The sequence below is a fragment of the Colias philodice genome, chromosome 8, assembly GCF_061535455.1.
Source record: "Colias philodice isolate Cphi_HAF_F1 chromosome 8, ilColPhil1 Martin Lab GWU primary, whole genome shotgun sequence".
Taxonomy (NCBI): Eukaryota; Metazoa; Arthropoda; class Insecta; order Lepidoptera; family Pieridae; genus Colias; species Colias philodice.
In genome coordinates, this window is record NC_143093.1 from 11327454 (window position 1) to 11346621 (window position 19168).

The following is a 19168-nucleotide window of genomic DNA, read 5'->3' on the forward strand; positions in this document are numbered from 1 at the left end:
TAGTGATGGGCTTTGAAAGTGTTGAAAAAATCTATGATCCGACCATTGATCCGACAACGTGATTCGTGAAGCAGCAATAAAATTAGAACAGGGATGAGGCGAAACTAGAAAAATCTGTAAGGTCTGATTATATTACTATTTTGAGATTAGCTATATTTAGCTATTACAATTCGCAACGTATATTGATATTAGTCAGTTCTTTAAAGAAACGAATCTTCAATGGCGGCGCTTATCATTCCCTCTCGCTCACACACGGCCGTACGGTATGCAAAAAAAAAATGGAAAAATAAAATCACTAAAATGTATTTGATTTTCCCTATAATAGGTTTTATCATAAATTTACAATGACAATTATGCATTTGCGAAAGTAAATAATGTTTTCTTGGAATTTGACAAAATATGTTCTTTGGGAAAAGTTGTTCAGTTTTATGGGCTTATTACAAGTATTATGGGGATTTTATTACATTCTGTATACGTAAATATGATAATTCATATAAATACACAAATACAATAACAAAAAAGTTTGTCAACAAACAATTTGAAATAATTAATAAAATAATTATCAATTTACGTTATTTTTATTTTCTTTTTTGATGATCCTACCGTCTGTCAAAGTCAGCTTTGGCCGCCATTGAAGATTCGTTTCTTTATTGAACTAGCTACGAGAGCTAATATAATTAAATTTTTGGAAGTGCTACTCCTTTACTCGTTGCACAGACTCGTTGGTTCTGTGACTTAGTTATCTATTTGTCATTTGTCAGTGCAGTAATGGATGTCAATTCTAATTGACAACTGTTGACAACTATTACTATTATATCAAGTTGTCTAATGTCTGGTCGATTCTGCATTATTTATTGCAGTGAAATTAAAATTTATAAAATAATATTGTTCAAGTTGTAGATCGCATTTATTAGGAATTAAAATTTAAAAGTTTCAACCAAAGAATATATCGAAAATTTGAGACACTATGGCAGAATTGTTATTGGATCCAAAAATTAGGCTATGGGTGTTTTTACCCATCGTAGTAATTACTTTCTTGGTTGGTATTGTTAGGCATTATGTTTCTATTATTCTTTCATCGCAAAAGAAAATAGAGCTATTGCAAGTGCAGGACAGGTATGAAATGATTACCTCAAAAGTTTATAAGCAGTTTTTTCGTAAAAGCAATTATAACCTATTCCATGTAATTTTTTCAGTCAAGTAATGATACGAGCCCGTTTGTTGCGTGAGAATGGGAAGTATCTACCAAAGCAGTCGTTCGCCATGCGCCGGCACTGGTTCAATAATGAAGATACTGGTTATTTCAAAGTTCAGAAGCGGACATCGAATGCTCAGGTAAATTAACTCATTGAAAAAAAAAGAAATGATGAACCTAAAATGTCAGATTTAATAATTGTAAAGAGCTCAATTTGGTATGTTGGTTTACTGGTATTTAATACATGGCTAGAATTTTCACAGAAAAACACAATGTAAGATTACTGCTACTGCTGTTTTGTTTACACAGAATGTTTACATTAGATGAGAACTAAATAATATTTAATGAAATGTACCAAAAATTGTTTATTTTTGTCTGATATAATTCAAATTAAAGATCAATATGGTAAAACATACCAACATAATTTTGTTTTATTATATTTCAGAATCCCATGACCGACCCAGGCATGATGACAGACATGTTGAAAGGCAATGTGACAAATGTACTGCCCATGATTGTTATTGGAGGATGGATTAACTGGATGTTCAGTGGTTTCCTTACTAGTAAGATATATTTTAACTTATATATAAAATAAATAAAAAAGTTATTATAGAAGAAGTTATTACTTACTAGCTTACCGCCCGCGACTTCGTCTGCTTTGTCTAAAACCTAATAAATTATATACTAAAACCTTCCTCTTGAATCACTCTATCTATTAAAAAAAAATGCATCAAAATCTGTTGCGTAGTTTTAAAGATTTAAGCATACAAAGGGACATAGGGACAGAGAAAGCGACTTTGTTTTATACTATGTAGTGATTCTAAAGGAACCTCTGGCATAGCTCCTTTTAAGACAACTTATCAAAAATTGCTTATACTTGGTTAAATACCTTTACTAATCTTGAAAATACCAAGCAATAAAATTGATTGCAATTTGTGGGTTCGATTCCCACCCGGGGAAAATATTTGTGTGATGAACATAGATGTTTGCTATGTGTCTGGGTGTTAATTATCTATATAAGTATTTATTTAAAAATTATATATGTATGTTAATCAGCCATCTGGTTTCCATAACACAAGCGAAAGCTTAGTATGGGATCAGATCGTGTCGTGTGTGAAAATTGTCCTGAAATATTTATTTATTTATATTTATTTTAATAACATGAACATGTATATTCCAGCCAAGGTACCGTTCCCCTTGACTCTCCGATTCAAGCCCATGTTGCAGCGAGGTGTGGAGCTGGCATATCTTGATGCATCCTGGGTCTCATCAGCGTCATGGTACTTCTTAAATGTTTTCGGTTTGAGGACCATCTATGCTTTGGTACTTGGAGAGAATAATGGTGAGTGGGAAGTATTTCTATTAGTGTTTTTTTATGTTTTGCACGCCTCATAAGCGAAGCGTTGAGGTGGGTACTACTGTCACTTCGCGCAAAACATCTGATTTTTCAAACTTAAAATGTCTTTATGTATCATACATTGCACTTGTAAGATAATACATACACACACATATTAAGAAAAAACACTATTTTTAACGTTCATGATATTTTTGATGTCATTTTTGTTATTTAAACTAGTTAAAAAACAGTTTAAAAAAGTTCTGTCTTGGACGTCCGTGTGTCTGTATGTGCGGATCCTTTTTCTTGTTAACACGATAGCGACCGAAATACTTTACTAATCGAGTCTTTTTTTTTCTCTTACGCTTGAGTATGCTCAGGAATAGAACCCTTTCATTTTTCAGGGTCTGATTCGATGTGGTTTAATTGTTATTAAATAAACAAAAATAATAATTAATAAATATTTATTAAAAAAAATTATGAGGCGTGCACTTTTGGATTTTCCAAATTATTTAACAATTTTGTTATGTTGATCTATACTTAGATATTTAAATTTAACTTTACATATATGTAAGACTACCAAAAAATTTATAAATGTATCTTCTTCTGAATAAATTCAATATGTATGTTTAAATAGAACTGTAATTCATTTAGATAAACTATTTACAGTATAAAAATGACTGATTCTTTTATGATTTTTGTTTTTCTTTTTAAATAAAAGTACAGTCAAAGATTTTCTAGTTTTATTAAATCTGAGTTGCTTTTCATCTTATATGTTACAATAAATAAAGAAGAAAACTTAAAATTTTCCTCATTTCAGCTGCTGATCAATCCAAAGTGATGCAAGAACAGATGTCAGGTGCAGCGATGGCCATGCCCCCAGACCCGAAAGCAGCTTTCAAGGCTGAGTGGGAAGCTCTGGAGATCACAGAGCACCGATGGGCTCTCGCTAATGCAGAGACTGACCTGCTGGCTAAGGCTGAAGAATCAGTGCAATAGTTTTGTCTAGTGAAACTAGTGAATATAGGATAAAAATTGTTTATTTTACGCTATATTTATGTTTTATTTCTTGTAAGATGTGAAAATAATATAAATTACTGATTTGTTTGCATTGGGGGTCAAGACTCGAAAATGATAAAAGTGTGTGATTTTGAAATAAATTAGTCATTGATTTTTCTGTATATTCTGTACATTAAAATTGGTTGAAACAAATAACCCATTCAGTTTTGCCATGTCTTGCAACTGAATGAACTAATGTGTGAACTCATTCATAAAAATACTGGTACCACTAAATCCAATCCTGTAAAAACCGATTTGGTAGAATAAACCGTGCCTCTGTGTGATGTAGCGGAATAAAAGCACTGTAACTTTAACTCTTATCAAGGGTATTTTAGTATATTTAAATTAAGGTTAAATATGCTACTGCGTGTCACTGGTGTAAAATAATTTTAAAATATTAGGTTCAATTTTCTTGTATACTGTTTTGAAGTTGAAATCTGTGAAGGTTATTTATTTGTCGTAGTTAAATGTATTATTTATAAGGACATTAAATAATGGTATTCAGTAAGTCGTTTTATTTAATTTTACCAAGTTCATCTTGACAGACAATCTAAATAATATAGGTATAATTATTGCTTTTCTAAAAAACAAAGTTAAGTATACTGAAAATTTCGTCTGATAGACATAAGATTCTCTAGATTCGTTAAAACTTAAAAAATGTACTTAAGTACTACTATATTACTTGAAAAAATTACATGTATGTACTTATGCAAAAATTTTTCGTGAGATAGGCAATGAAACATATTTGCACATTATACCTTGTGAAAGGATGTGTTAATATCATGGACCAATATGCTCAAGGTTAATATTTACAATATTGGTAGAGGAAATAAAAAACAGAACATCTTTTTAAAAATGTTTATTTTATGGAAATATATACAAATGCACATAGCTAAGTATATAAAAAAAGAAATAGCAATCTATGGCTAGGTCATCAATATATTTTTAGATACAAAAGAATAATAATCAATCCATATACATATTCTTTTAGTATTATAATTATTTGGCTTTTGATTAATGAGCCATTTTTTTTTTTAAATATTATTGTGACAAAAAGAACTACCTACAAGAATTACAATGCTAAAAGTTATTGCTTTGTTCATGCCAATTTTCGATTCTTCTTTTTTCAATTTTTACCCAACATAGGTTTCAATAAATAGCTACTCTACCACGCATTAAAATAGATAAAAATATATTTATTTCAATTAAAAAGCATAGAAATGTTTTTATTTTTAATATAGGTATCTAATATAATATTGCTCGATACTCGATACACTTTAAAACACATTTCACATGAGTAGGTATCTCATATTATCACAACTTCATAATATACTGAACATGTGAAAAAACTAAAATTTATTGGGTATATTTTAAATTTATCATTTCACGGAAATGCTTCAAATGTTTAATAATAATCATAGAAACATTGTAGGTAGGCTTTTGAAGTGAAACTTCTTTATCGGGGTTGGAAAAAAATTTTGTGTAACATTTTTTCGTTACGTGTGACATTTTTCCGTTACGCGACATCTTTTTCATATCCCTACCACGCGTGAAGTTGCATATAATAGTAAATTATTTTTTGAAAAATAAGGTCATAAAGAAGTTTCACTTCTTACGTGTGTACACTAGTACACGCACACATTTTTTTTCTATTGTCCAATGTAATAATCCCGGAAAGGGATTGTAATTATTTTACTAAAGAATATTTAAAATATTTAATTTATAATTTATATTTTATACAAATCAATGCTTACTTTAACAAGAACTTTACATGCAGCTTCTAACAGGGAAGATAATAAATGGGTTAAACTCAAATAAAACATTGTATTACAATATTTAAATCATATAATTTACATTTTTAAAATAAGTGGTTATTAGCTTATTAGTACAGTCCCATAAAATAAAATGTTTATGGTTTATGGGAACTCAACATATGAAAATGTTTTAGGCCTGCATGGATAATAATATAATGGTATTTGGAGTAATTAAAAAAAAAGATATACATATTCGTGCTGATTTCATTTACTTCAATATAATAATATTGTGTCCTGTCTAAATAAGAAGTAGATATAACTTCACATTTGGGTTTTAAAGTTATTATTTTGCTTAGTTTATAAAAAGAAGAGGAAGGAGTTTTCAATTTTTCTAACCATAATCAATTTAGGGAGAAATTCAAATATTTTATCCTTCTTATATTGTCAAACTTTTTGATATAAGGTGGGGGAAGGGCACATTAACGTGTGTATGTGGTATATGAGTGTAAGTAGAAATATTATCAACATTCCTGTGTGTGGGGGGGGGGGAATGGGTAAGCAACGTTTTTAGTGTTGTGGGGGGGATGCGTGTAAATAATGACTTCATGATATCCAGTATAGTAAGTGCTACTTCTTGATAAGCTGTACCGCTGCGGACGGTACGATGCGGTGTTTATAGCGTGTGTGGGGGGGGGGAGTTTGTGTGGATGGGGTGGAATTGTATGTGAGTGGGGGGGGGGAATGTTATTATTTGTGACTGCAGTTCGGTGTGTTTATAACGTGTGCGTGCGGGTAAAGGTGGATTTTTATGTGTGGGGGGGAAATTTACATATGGGGAGAATGTATATGTGTGTAGCGGGGGATATTTACGTGTGAGGGGGAGCGGGTTAGCAGTTTTTAAGGCGTTTGTGTTGGAGGGGGGATAGGATAAATAACGTTCAAACTCTATATTTAATATCAGCCAGTGCTACTTCTTGATAAGCTGCACCACGTCCTCATCCTGCACAGTGTGGTGCAGCCCCACGCGCTGCGGACTGTACTTGGTGCTGGTGCCCCACACTAGCGCGTACTTGAGTTGCGCCGCGAGCGTGCGGTGAATCGAGTGGCACACGTGTTCTACTGTTACACCCTGGATAATTGAATAGTTTATAAAGAAAATGTTTATTCTGCATTTTTTATATAATTTAAGTCTCCCCCTGACCACGCGCGCTGCCAAGTATGCAAAACGTCGGGATAATAATTTATAATATAAAAAATAAATCATGTTTAACAGCCATTAGTCTTTCAATTCTAAATGTTTAATACTCGATTACAATCGAACAAGAAATTAGAAGATATATTAGCGTAAAACCCGAGAACGTATCGACCAATTCGGCTATTTTTTTAACGTTTATGTTATGGCACAAGAGAAAAAACACGAAAAAAGGGCAATAGGGCAGAACAACGCCTGATGGGGCAGGTAGTTTTGTTAAAATTTAATTATTTAACTAGGCGATTGAATAACGTAGCGTAGCACATTAGCGAATACAACAATGTATGCATAATAATTTTAAGTATTTAAATGCTTATTATTACGTACCTTTCTCAAAATAAGTCCATCATCAAAGTCCGGTGGCTGACCAGGCTTCTTCGTGTACACCCTGATGAGGGAGAGGTACTCCCACAGCGTCTCCAGCAAGTAGTCCAGGTTTAGCTTCATGTTACAACTGAAACATTATAATTATATATTTATTTTGAAAATTGGTTGTCTGTAAAGTCGGTTTACTGACGATAGTTGAACGTGACATCGTCCGATTGTGCTTCTTTGTCGCTCGTTCCGCGCTCTCGCTTGCACTTCAAGCCTTACATGGAACGCCTCAGAGCGAGGTAACGCCGCATGAGTCATGTTTTTTTCGTGCGTGCAGCCGGCTCTATCGAATTAGAACACGTTGTCACGTCAAAAAAAAGTTTGTTTGATTTTTTTACAAACTAGCGCCATTATTTATCTAGTTTCTTGTCCTCTGCAGAAATAGATTTTCGGACCGATTGACTATCGAATTTTAATTATTATTTTAACGATTCGAAAGCACTACTAAAAGTAGTCTATTTGATGAAATAAATGTTTGAGTTTGAATTACTTATCAAGAATCAGTGACCATAAAAAAAAATCATGACATTCACATTGTTTTTTTAATTCTTTTTTTTTTCTATATTTTGAGAGATTAATACTTTATAGGGTTCCTAACCTAAAAAGGAAAAAACGGAACCCTTATAGGATCACTTTGTTGTCCGTCTGTCTGTCAGTCAACACCCTTTTTCTCTATTAAAAAATAGGTTAGTTCGGAGCCCTCGGTGCACGACTCCCCTTCGCACTTGGCCGTTTTATTTAAATATATGTATTTTGATAGGTTAATCTTAATATCTTAATACTACTATAAAGGCGAAAGTTTGTGAGTATGGATGTATGGATGTTTGTTACTCTTTCACGTAAAAACTACTGAACCGATTACAATGAAATTTAGCACACATATAGAGGGTAACTTGGATTAACACATGGGATAGGTTTTATCCCGGAAATCCCACGGGAACGGGAACTATGCGAGTTTTCCTTTGAAAGCGCGGGCGAAGCCGCGGGCGGAAATCTAGTATTTTATATTACCTGACAACGATTGAGTGCGGCTGTCTCGCGATGCGGTCGACCTCCTGCAGCGAGATCTGATCGATCTTGTTGTACACATACAGGCACGGCAGGTACACGCGGTTCGCTAGGATCACGTCGATCAGTTCGTCCGCTGTACAGTCTTCGCGGAATAGCACCTGCAATACGATAATAACTTTTAAAACTATGAAAAAAAAATTGGTTGTTTGTAAAGTAGGTTTACGATCGAGATGTTTACGTTATAACATAATGCAGTGGCAGCGCTCGAGATGAGACGGGAGATCGGTCCGTCTCTCTCTCGTTATACCTGCGATCGCGTGAGGTTTTGGTGTGACAGAAGTTTCTGAACATGTCACCCGACTAAAACGATTTTACTTTTTACATTTTTTTACATTTTACTAGGCTGTTGACTATATTATATAAAAAGGGAAATATTGTATGCAGTTGAAAATGCTAAGCAAAATTTATCGAAATCGAAAGCACACAAAAAAAAAAACATTATTTTAAAAAAATGAACAAGGTCTACCATGCTAATTGAAAAATCTCTGTTGCACTCACAAAAATACTTATTACAGGTAAAGTAACTAGAAAACTAATGACATACTTACCTCAGCATTAAATATTTTATATTCATGTAGAATCATCTGCACCATTTTTTCGTCCACTTTAGTCAGTTGACACGTGGAATTGAACGACAAACCACCACCTTTTTTAACCTGAAAGAATATTTATTCATGTTAAAATAAAAAGATTGAATAGGAATAAACCTTTTGCACAACATTTTATTTTTTAAGAAAGTAACTATTCAATTTTTAAGGATATTTTGAAATTTATAATTTGAATATATTGAAAACTACTTGTTGCTAGAAAGATAGTATACGAAATTTTTGGTTGGAACCACGTTGCTATTTGCCATTTTCCAAAAAATATGAGAAAAAAACTTAGAAAGCATAGTATATAACTTAGTAGCTATCCTTACTCCTTAGATTTCTTTTTTATATGTTTTAGCAAAATCCCCATGGTGCAACATGCTACCTTGACTAGATAAAGACAATATAATTATCTGAGAAACGCATTCTCACCTTAAAATAAATATTAGGTTTGTTCTTATTCAGCCTGATGCCGACACTCTCCAACTCCTTCTCAAGCAGCTGGCGATGCACATACGGCTTCGTGGCGTCTAACATCATGAGCACCAGGTCTGCTGTACGCGCTACTGCTATCACCTGGAATTTGTGTGACGGAATGAATTTGCAGTGCCGTTTAGCATTTTTTTTTTGGGTTTTATTGTAGTCTAAATGTGTTTAAATTATGATTCAGTTTAACTATTATTACACTGTATATATTTGATTTAATTAATAACTCCATAAACTACCTTGCACATTAATTAAATGCAGAAAAGGAAAGTAAAAGGCTTGAGTCATCTATTCATACACAAATATTTCTGATTATTCATTCATAATTAAATACAATGCTGGGCAATAAAAAAATCCTTTAATCTACACAACAACTGAACCAATTTAAACTGAATTTTTACTAAGAGATATTTGTGTGAATGTAATAATTAACACAATAAAGACTATAACAAATATTAAAGCATATTTCACAAATTGATTTAACCACAAAACAATATGAACAACTAGTACTATCTATACATTAATATTACCTGTCTCCCTCTTCCCTTGCCTTGGGCGGCGCCTTCAATGATTCCCGGCAGATCCAGTAGCTGTATATTAGCACCTCGGTACTCAATAACACCAGGAATACATGTGAGAGTCGTGAACTCATAGCTCGCTGCCTCAGAGTGTGTGTGCGTTAGTGTAGAGAGCAGGGTTGACTGGAAAGGGTTTAATTATCTATGTAATAAAAATGAATCGCCAAATGTGTTGGTGGGCAAAACTCGGGAACGGCTGAAGCTATTTTGTTAATTATTTTTTTATAATATTCCTTGAAGTATGAGGATGGTTCTTATGGAGAGAAAATATACATGTACCACGGGCGAAGCCAGGGCTATCTGCTAGTAGATTATATTATTATAGTTTGAATATATACATTTCATATAGATAAGTTAACCCATTGAGCCCCGAACGGCCCAATCGGTCCACGCCACAATAGATTTTCTATTGTGTCTGTGATTCCGGGGCCTGAGTTATTACGGAATATGGACATTATATTTTCCACAGTGGAAATGCTATAGAAAAATAATATTACATTACATTACTAAAGTTAAGGCCAATGTATATTAGTTCATCTTAAAAATTCATTGATATGTTTTCACTTCTAAAAATGTAGAATAACATAATTGCAAGAACATTTATTTTTAAGATAGATAAATGTATATAATAGATAGTTTATATATATAAAAATATATGTAAAAACTCACCTTACCAACTGATGGAAAGCCTATAAGAGCAACTCTCGCATCACCTGACTTTAAAACATCAAAACCCTCTCCTTTGTCACCTCCCTTCTTAGATGGTTCTAAAAGTTGAGACCTGTACTTCGCTAGCTTGGCTTTCAATAATCCCAAATGGTATTCAGTGGCTGAAAATAAATAAAAATATAAATTTATAAATATATAAATTTATTTATAACTATAAATGACAATTTATTTATAGATATATAAAAAATCAAATTGTAAATTAAAATTATATGCTTATCCATTTAAGAGTGTTTATGAAGTGTATATAAATGAATTGTTTGATATATTCAACATATACTCAGTAATAATATCGCTTATATATTGTTAGTCTTATTATATGTGCAACCTCTGGATTAATTATACACGTAGGACCATAACCATTCTAAGAGTTCAATATAACAACGCATTTAGGATGTTTATGGGCCTGCCGCGTTACTGTAGTGCTTCCTTGATGTTTACATTATATAGGGCAAATGACTTTTATGTGATAATGAGAAAAAAGATTTTTTCTATTTGAGACCATATACTTAAAAATTCAAATGTTGTGTTAATCCGTCAGTCCTCGGATCACAGACACAATAGAAAATCTATTGTGTCTCGGCCCGATCGGGCCGCTCGGTGGTCAATGGGTTAAAGGTGTTAAATTATTCTGATAGTATAATTAGCAAACATTGGATTTGTAAAGTAAGCTGTAGAAATAAATATATGTAGGTAATAGGTAATACTAACACTAGGATAAGATTTTACTAACACTATATTATAGGCTATGTGGCCTGAATTAAATGAATTTTATTTATTATTTACTAGCTTTCCGCCTGCGGCTTCGCCCGCGTTTTCAAAAAAAAACCCGCATAGTTCCCGTTCCCGTGGGATTTCCGGAATAAAACCTAGCCTATGTCACTCAGAAATGATGTAGCTTTCCAACAGTGAAAGAATTTTTCAAATCTGCCAAGTAGTTTCGGAGCCTATTCAATTCATACAAACAAACAAACAAACAAAAAATCAAACCTAGTTAAACTTTGCGGGAGCGATTTGACTTTTTTAAAAAAATAAAATAAAATTAAAATTAAACTTATTTAATTATTAACTATAACAAGTGGACGATTTGGAGTCACAAATGTTAATGCCAGAATTACATCCAATGATACAATCGATACCTTATTGCGAAATAAATGTTTTTCAATAACTGCAACGCTTATGCTAAATTGCAAGAACTCTCCGGTGGTCTTGCTGAGGCCAGCGGAAGGCTATTGCTCAACCTAATACAGAGGGTTGGGGTGGATGCGTAACTCCTCCCTCCTTAAGTGCGAAATTATCGGTTTGTTCATTTTTAATAACTATCCGATGATTTCGCAGACATGTTACATTTAATATCTTATAACGAAGTAAGTAAAGTAAAAATAGAATTACAAGTACAAAGATTAAAAATAGAGACGTATAGCCTAAAGTAGCACTGAATCTAAAATTTCTTTCACTGTTAACCATTTCACTATCACTGAACACTGATTGCTTTAATATCGTTGACATATATTTAACTTCGTCCAAGTTGATGCCTCGCATATTGAGTACACGTGTACTGGATAATATTGGAGTTCTATTCACAGGTAATTGCGGCAAAACTATAATTTTTGTTGGTTCTACAGGATCATTCTCAGTGATTACTTGGTGAGGGCGAATCGTTATATTCTGGATCTCGATGCTACATGGTTCGTCGATGGTCATTATGTATGTGCCCACGACAGGATATTTGCTGACATCACCATTGCAAATTTGAGTCAGAGTATTTCTGTATTTTGAGAAAAGTATCCAACTTATAGGTGTGATTCTTTGAATTCTCACATTCTCTATATTGATTAGCTGTTGTTCGCAGTGCATTGGGTTTCCTTCAAATTTAAGCAGTTGTTCTATGCAAGTAGTTTCAGGATATGGCGTTTGATTTTGTTCATCGCATAAAAATTGTTCTCCAGCAGCGAGCGATCGGCACGGTTTTACGACCGGTAAGTATTTCATCCCCTTTGCCAACAGGTAAGGATATTTAGGAAAAATGGAAACGGTATTACTATCGGATTCACGGTACATAGGTATAGAGTATAATTTGTAATAGTTATAAGTATAATTATCTGTAATTGGAACCTCCATTATGAACGTAATCTGGTTTTGTTTAATATACGATTTAACATTAATAGTTTCTTCTAGTTTTACTAAATTTGCCTCACTCGCTTTAAACACTAAATTTTCAGTTTGAGATATAAGAATTAAATGTTGCAACAACTCAGTAGAATTAATAATACTTTGATGTAATATGGATACTTTACTAAATGCTAGAGCAGTCTCTATTTCTCCTAATTTTATAAAAATAGAACGAAAATTACTAACAAATAAATTTAAAAGGCTTACAACATAAGTAGTATAAACCCAATGATTATCCTTAGATGCTAATTCCTTAATCATAGATTCTACAATTTTTAAACGCTTATCTAATATATTAGAATTTTGATTTAAGACTTCAGTAGAATTGATAAAACTATCGAGCATTTTAGATATTAAGGTAATTTTATTTCTAACGATAGTCTGATCGTTTTCAAGTTTAGCTGTAAGTTTATCGTATCTAATTGCGTCACTATAGTCTAAATTTCCGGTTACGTTTAAGAGGTTGTAGTTGAAGGGCCAGCGCGGACTTCATCACTATCAGCCAACACCACAACGCGGAAGGCGTTTTACATTTTTAATAGGGACCATAGTCTTCCTTTTACCAATCTCTATCGGTATAACGTTCCTTGAACCTTGTCCTATAACCTTAGCTTTATGGAATCGCGGCTTATCATTGCTTCTTCGCTTATTAACGTCTTTCGCAAATATAATTTTTCCTGAAGGGAGACTGATTTGATCTTCACCACCTCTCCTATCCTTTACTTTTTGTTTAGTTTCGATCATTTTCATTTTAGAACACGTTTCACAAGCATTAATAAGGGCTGAAATAGTTTCCTGCATATTGTGCCAAAAATAATTTCTACGTATACTTGCTAGAGTCTCTTTAATACCGCGGTGACACGTTTTGCCTTGATGGTGCTTTATTATAATAGCCTTTTGTTCCTTCTCATCTTCTATAAAAACTACACGCTCCGTACATTCAAATAACAATACTGTATCCTTTCTAAATAATTCTATGACAATGCTAGTGAACTGTTTGCGATGTTCATCATCTTCGAAATAAATGAAATACTTAACCTTTGGTTTAATATACTCTTTTAAAAATTGTTTTACTAGATCCTGGTTATTAGTAGGCAAGAAAACTTCTAAAACCTTTTGCTTTTCACGTGAAAGGTCGTGAACTTGCATTTCGTTCTTAAACCACGTATATACTAAAATTTGATTTGGTTTTGTGTCTATTGCTTCATGTAATATAGGTATACCGGACGATTCTACAATATTAGCTGAATGAACTGTATCCGATTTCGACGTTACAGATGGTGACCTGACTGGGTAGTCACATGTTCTAGGAGAACTCATCGCCGATAGAGTTTCAGAGTCGGGAATAGATATCGTTTCACTAGAATCGCGTTCTGATATAGTAATTGTACTAGAGTCGTTACGCGTTCTTGGCCTATTGTCTCTATCGTCTATATTAACAACCATAGATTCGTTTTCGTTATCGGAATGCGTAGCGTTAACCCTAATTCTAGACAAAGCATCCGCGTTTAGATTTTGCTTCCCTTTCTTATAAACTATTTCATAATCATAGTCTTGGAGTCGAAGTCGCCAACGAGTCAGTTTACTACTTGTATCCTTTTGAGAGTTAAGCCATGATAAAGGTTTGTGATCTGTATATATCATAAATTTCTTACCATAAAGATAAGGCCTAAAATGTTTAATAGCCCAAACAATGGCTAGACACTCGCGTTCTATGGTGCTATAGCGTGATTCGGTGTCACTTAAGGTGCGGCTTGCATATGCAACGGGTTTATCGCCTCCAATGGGGCCCTGTGATAATACTGCCCCTAACGCAACATTAGACGCATCAGTCGTTAAGATAAAAGGTTTTTCAAAGTCTGGGTATTGCAAAAGTGGTGCATTCGTTAAGAGTTCCTTACATCTATTGAATGCGTCTATGTAATTTTTATCTAAAATGATTTTATTCCGTTTTTTCAGGCAAGATGTTAAGGGCTTCGTTACATGTGCAAAATCTTTAATAAACCGTCTATAGTATCCTATAAGACCAAGGAAGGATTTGATCTCAGTAGTTGTTTTGGGTATCGGGTAATTAAGTACCGCAGTAATTTTATCGTCATTAGGTTTCAGTCCGTCTTTAGTAATAGTATGTCCGAGGTAAATTACTTCTTTTCGTAAAAATTCAGATTTGTCTAGTTGTACCTTTAAGTTTGTCTGTCTGAGTCGGTCAAAAATGGTTCTTAATTTTAATATATGTTCATCTAAGCTAGAGGAGAATACAATTACGTCATCCAAGTAGACCATGCAATGTATTCCCTGTAGCCCTCTTAATATATTGTCCATTGCTCTCTGGAATGTAGCAGGAGCTGTTTTTAGGCCAAATGGCATTCTAAGGAATTCATAGTGTCCATACTGAGTGCTGAAGGCTGTTTTCTTAATGTCTCGCTCGTCTACCTCAATCTGATGATAACCACTTGCTAAATCAAGTGTAGTGAAGTAGAGGCTCTTACCAAGTTTGTCCAGTAAGTCAGTAATATTAGGAAGTGGATAACGGTCGTCAACAGTCACGTCATTAAGCCTTCGATAATCAACTACCATACGCCATTTAACTAATCCGGAAGCATCGCGCTTCTTCGGAACTAAATGAACTGGAGCATTCCACGGGGAATGTGATTCTCGTATTACATTGTCTTGAAGTAATTTTTCGACTTGTCTATTAATTTCATCTGCTTGCGCAGGAGCCTGTCTATACGGTCTAACAAAAATCGGGTCTTCGTTTTTGGTATTAATTTTATGTTTAACTTCGTTTGTAAAACTTAATGGAATTTGTTCGCAATAAAATATGTCCCTATATTCGTGACATAGGGCGAATATCTTATTACGCTCTATTTCGCTAGTGTGGTCAAGTCTCAGCTTTGATAAATTATTTTTGAGTAATTCGTCATCTTCGTTGTCGTTGTGTTTGTCGTTATGTACAAAGTTACAATCGGAAGGGTCTGATGTTTGAAGAGGTTCGTTAATTTTCAGAGTCATGGGTGATTCTACGCTATTCTGGATTATTGTTGTCGCATAGCCATTATTACAGTTAACTAGTGCTGAGGGCATTCTTACTCCGGGTTTAAATTCTTTAAAGTCGATTACTGCAACACCTGAGTGAAGGTCGGTAGGAATTTTTACCTTCTGTTCACATCGGGGTGGCAAGTGGATAATATAATCTAAGTTATTATTAATGATGGGGATGTCTGTGTTCCTGGTTCTCAGTAGCAAATGTTTCAGATCAATTATTGCGTCTATTTTTTTCAGTAGGTCATTACCAATAAGTCCGTCATAGCGTTCGTCTACGTCATACAAATGAAATTTGTGGTCGTCAGGGGTATTTAACGTTGGAAAAAGCGGAATTTCTATAACTTCGTCATGTTGACTGGATGCATGGGTGCTTATAACTTTAAAGGGTTCATATTTTATAAAATTCGGAAAATATTGATAGGCAATTCGGGGGCTGATGAATGATCGCGTGCTCCCAGTATCAATCATAAATTTGGAATTAATTTCAGGAATATAAATGTGTGGCAATTTCAGATTTGGATCGCAATTTAATTCTATGATTTCTCCTTTGTAGAGGCTTCCGTTTGAAAATTTTCTTCATCAGACGGAGGCACATTAATGTCTTCAGTATCGTCAGTGGGTATATAAATATCATTCTCATCGTATTCGTAATTCGTATAGTCGTAAGGATTATAGTCATAGTAATAATTGTCATATAGTAAATTGTCATTATGTATGTCAGTTTCATTCAGTCTAAAACCTTGCTGAGTTATTTGCGGTCGAGGGGGTGCCGTCCTCATGGAAACGTCAGTAGACTCAAAGCGGTTATTTTGAGGAGGTCCTTGACCGAAATGCTGTGGCTTCATACCAAAAGTTTGAGGGGGCCTATAACCAAGTTGTGGGTTTTGATTAAATGTAGGCCTATAACCAAATTGTGGATTTTGATTTAATGTTGGTCTATAACCAAATTGTGGATTTTGATTTAATGTTGGTCTATAACCAAATTGTGGATTTTGATGGAATGAAGGCCTATACCCGAACTGTGGGTTTTTATTAAACGGTGGCTTATAACCAAATTGTGGATTTTTATTAAACGGTTGTTGGGGTGTGAATTTAAAACCAAATTTTTGAGGTACATTTGGTGTCCCAAAATTAAATCTTTGTTGAGGATTTTGTAAAAATTGGGGCACCGTTGTATTATTATGGGTACGATTGCGCGACTGATATTGTTCGTGAAAATTAACTTCTTCTAACACAATTTCTAGAGCCTGTTCTAATGTATTAGGCGATTTTAGTCTAACAATTCGCACCATGTTTTCGGGCAAATTATACAAGAAAACGTTCAGGGCTGTATGATTATAAATCGCAATTTTCGCGCGTTTAATTTCCGTATCTACCGATAAATTAACCTTCGATATTAGTAACGATCTAATATTCTGTATCCTATTACAAAATTCAAGATAACTTTCCCCGGATTTTATTTTGCAGGACTCGAGCGAGATTTTTATGCAATCCTCACTGCGCGGATCGCCAAAATGTTGTTCCAGTAATTCTTTTAGCGCCGGCCAAGTATTAATATCTTCGCGCTCGGATAATAACGCGGCGGCATCGCCTATTAATCTACTAGTTATGGCATGTAAAACGTAAATATTCTGCTCTTCATGCCCTCTAAATTTATTAATTATATATTCACATTTTCGAAAGAATAAATTCAAAATTCTTTTGTCTCCACCAAAAAGAGGAATAAGCTTTAACATATCACTCGGAATTGTTATTACGTTTACGCTTTCCATGTTAAATAAGTACAGAGTAATTAAAGTTCTGAAGTCTTTAACCAATTACAATAATTTCGAATTATAAAAATCACACACACAAAAATCAATTAGAAACACGATATAATAAAAAGTCTTAAAATATAGCACAATAAAAAAAAATATAAGTTATTAATTACTATAAAAATTAAAACTTGAAATAAGGTATAAAATCACATATAAAATATAAAAATCATTAATTGAATTACGATCGATTTTGAGATCAATTAAATCAATTAATATTAATATTTCTTTATGCAAAAATCATTTAATTTTCTTATGTAAAACTTTTATTTAAGTTACACTCTATAGCTAATTAGTCTGTGCAGAGTTTTATGCAAGACAATTCTTAGAATTAAATACGATATTTCTTATATTGTATAAGTTCTAACTAATTACTGATTTAATAGAATTTCATATTAAAACCAGATCCGTTATAATGCGAGACGTTCAATCCCAAAATAACAGTTAAAAATAATTAAAAGTCAAAATTACACTCTCGTGAAAAGGATATAGGAATATATCAGAAAGGATGGCAAAAAGTTTTACTCACCAACCGATCGTCGATCCCATGTCCTCGTCGTGGTCGTTTAACAAATTTATTTTTCGGTTCTTTTAGGATAGCACGGCCTTTATAGCAATGTTCTAGGGCTAATTTTGAAGACCTCTAGACATGCAGACCTTATATGGCTATCCTACCGGCTGCGCCAGTTAAACTTTGCGGGAGCGATTTGACTTTTTTAAAAAAATAAAATAAAATTAAAATTAAACTTATTTAATTATTAACTATAACAAGTGGACGATTTGGAGTCACAAATGTTAATGCCAGAATTACATGCAATGATACAATCGATACCTTATTGCGAAATAAATGTTTTTCAATAACTGCAACGCTTATGCTAAATTGCAAGAACTCTCCGGTGGTCTTGCTGAGGCCAGCGGAAGGCTATTGCTCAACCTAATACAGAGGGTTGGGGTGGATGCGTAACTACCTTTCCTCTTTATAATATTTGTATAGATGTATAGATGTATAGATTAAATACACATTAGGTTATTATCAATGTTGTTGTATTAAACTCTCAATACATGTTTATATCATAACCTTTACAACCATAAAACAACTTGCAATTTTGGCATTTTGTGGTTTCATAAGTACTTGTGTATTACTTTACCTTTATTCTTTTGTGTCCTAGCAATTTCCTTTTCAATTTCAGATATCTTTTCTAAGATACCCATTTTTTTACAAACTTAACAACAGTCAACAAACTTATAAAACGTGAATATTAATTTCTATTACTACAAAGCTATATCGTTCACTTGTTGTACTAAATTGCAAGAACCATTGCGGATTATGGCATAAGATTACAGCAAAGGCGAGTAATTAATTATTTTTTTTAGATTTTTAGCGAAAACGGCAGGCAAATAGGTTATCAGCTTTCGCTTGACATTTGCATTGTCAACAGATAGCCATTGTCATTTTTGACAGATCATTGATGACATAAACTGTAATATGACAGCTCATCGTTGCAGCCAAGTTGCAGCTCATGCTATCAGAGAAAATTAAAATTTATTATTATCTGTAAATAAAAATACAGATTGAAGGAAATATAAAAAGTCCACTGAAATAATGAACACTATAATATTGTATTTTATTGAAAAAAAATCAAATAATTAAACAATTTAAATCTCACTTCAAATTATGACCATAAATTTTGTTTTTCTGAGAATTATTGTGGTAT

The 19168-nt window shown here is 33.3% G+C and overlaps 2 protein-coding genes across 2 annotated transcripts; one reads left to right on the forward strand and one right to left on the reverse strand.

Moving 5' to 3' along the window:
* Nucleotides 1–835: 835 nt before the first annotated feature.
* Nucleotides 836–4098, forward strand: EMC3 (ER membrane protein complex subunit 3). The gene is made up of 5 exons (XM_089698450.1): nucleotides 836–1116; nucleotides 1197–1335; nucleotides 1641–1758; nucleotides 2376–2537; nucleotides 3352–4098. The coding sequence occupies exons 1-5, from the start codon at nucleotides 968–970 to the stop codon at nucleotides 3528–3530; spliced, it is 747 nt and encodes a 248-aa protein (XP_089554576.1). The 5' UTR covers nucleotides 836–967; the 3' UTR covers nucleotides 3531–4098.
* Nucleotides 4099–4434: 336 nt separating this feature from the next.
* Nucleotides 4435–18892, reverse strand: LOC149486828 (developmentally-regulated GTP-binding protein 2). The gene is made up of 8 exons (XM_089698503.1): nucleotides 18602–18892; nucleotides 10366–10526; nucleotides 9649–9819; nucleotides 9065–9208; nucleotides 8591–8698; nucleotides 7983–8140; nucleotides 6924–7050; nucleotides 4435–6473 (listed from the first exon to the last, which is right to left on the reverse strand). Exons 1-8 carry the CDS (start codon nucleotides 18663–18665, stop codon nucleotides 6312–6314), a joined length of 1095 nt encoding a protein of 364 aa, XP_089554629.1. The 5' UTR covers nucleotides 18666–18892; the 3' UTR covers nucleotides 4435–6311.
* Nucleotides 18893–19168: the final 276 nt, after the last annotated feature.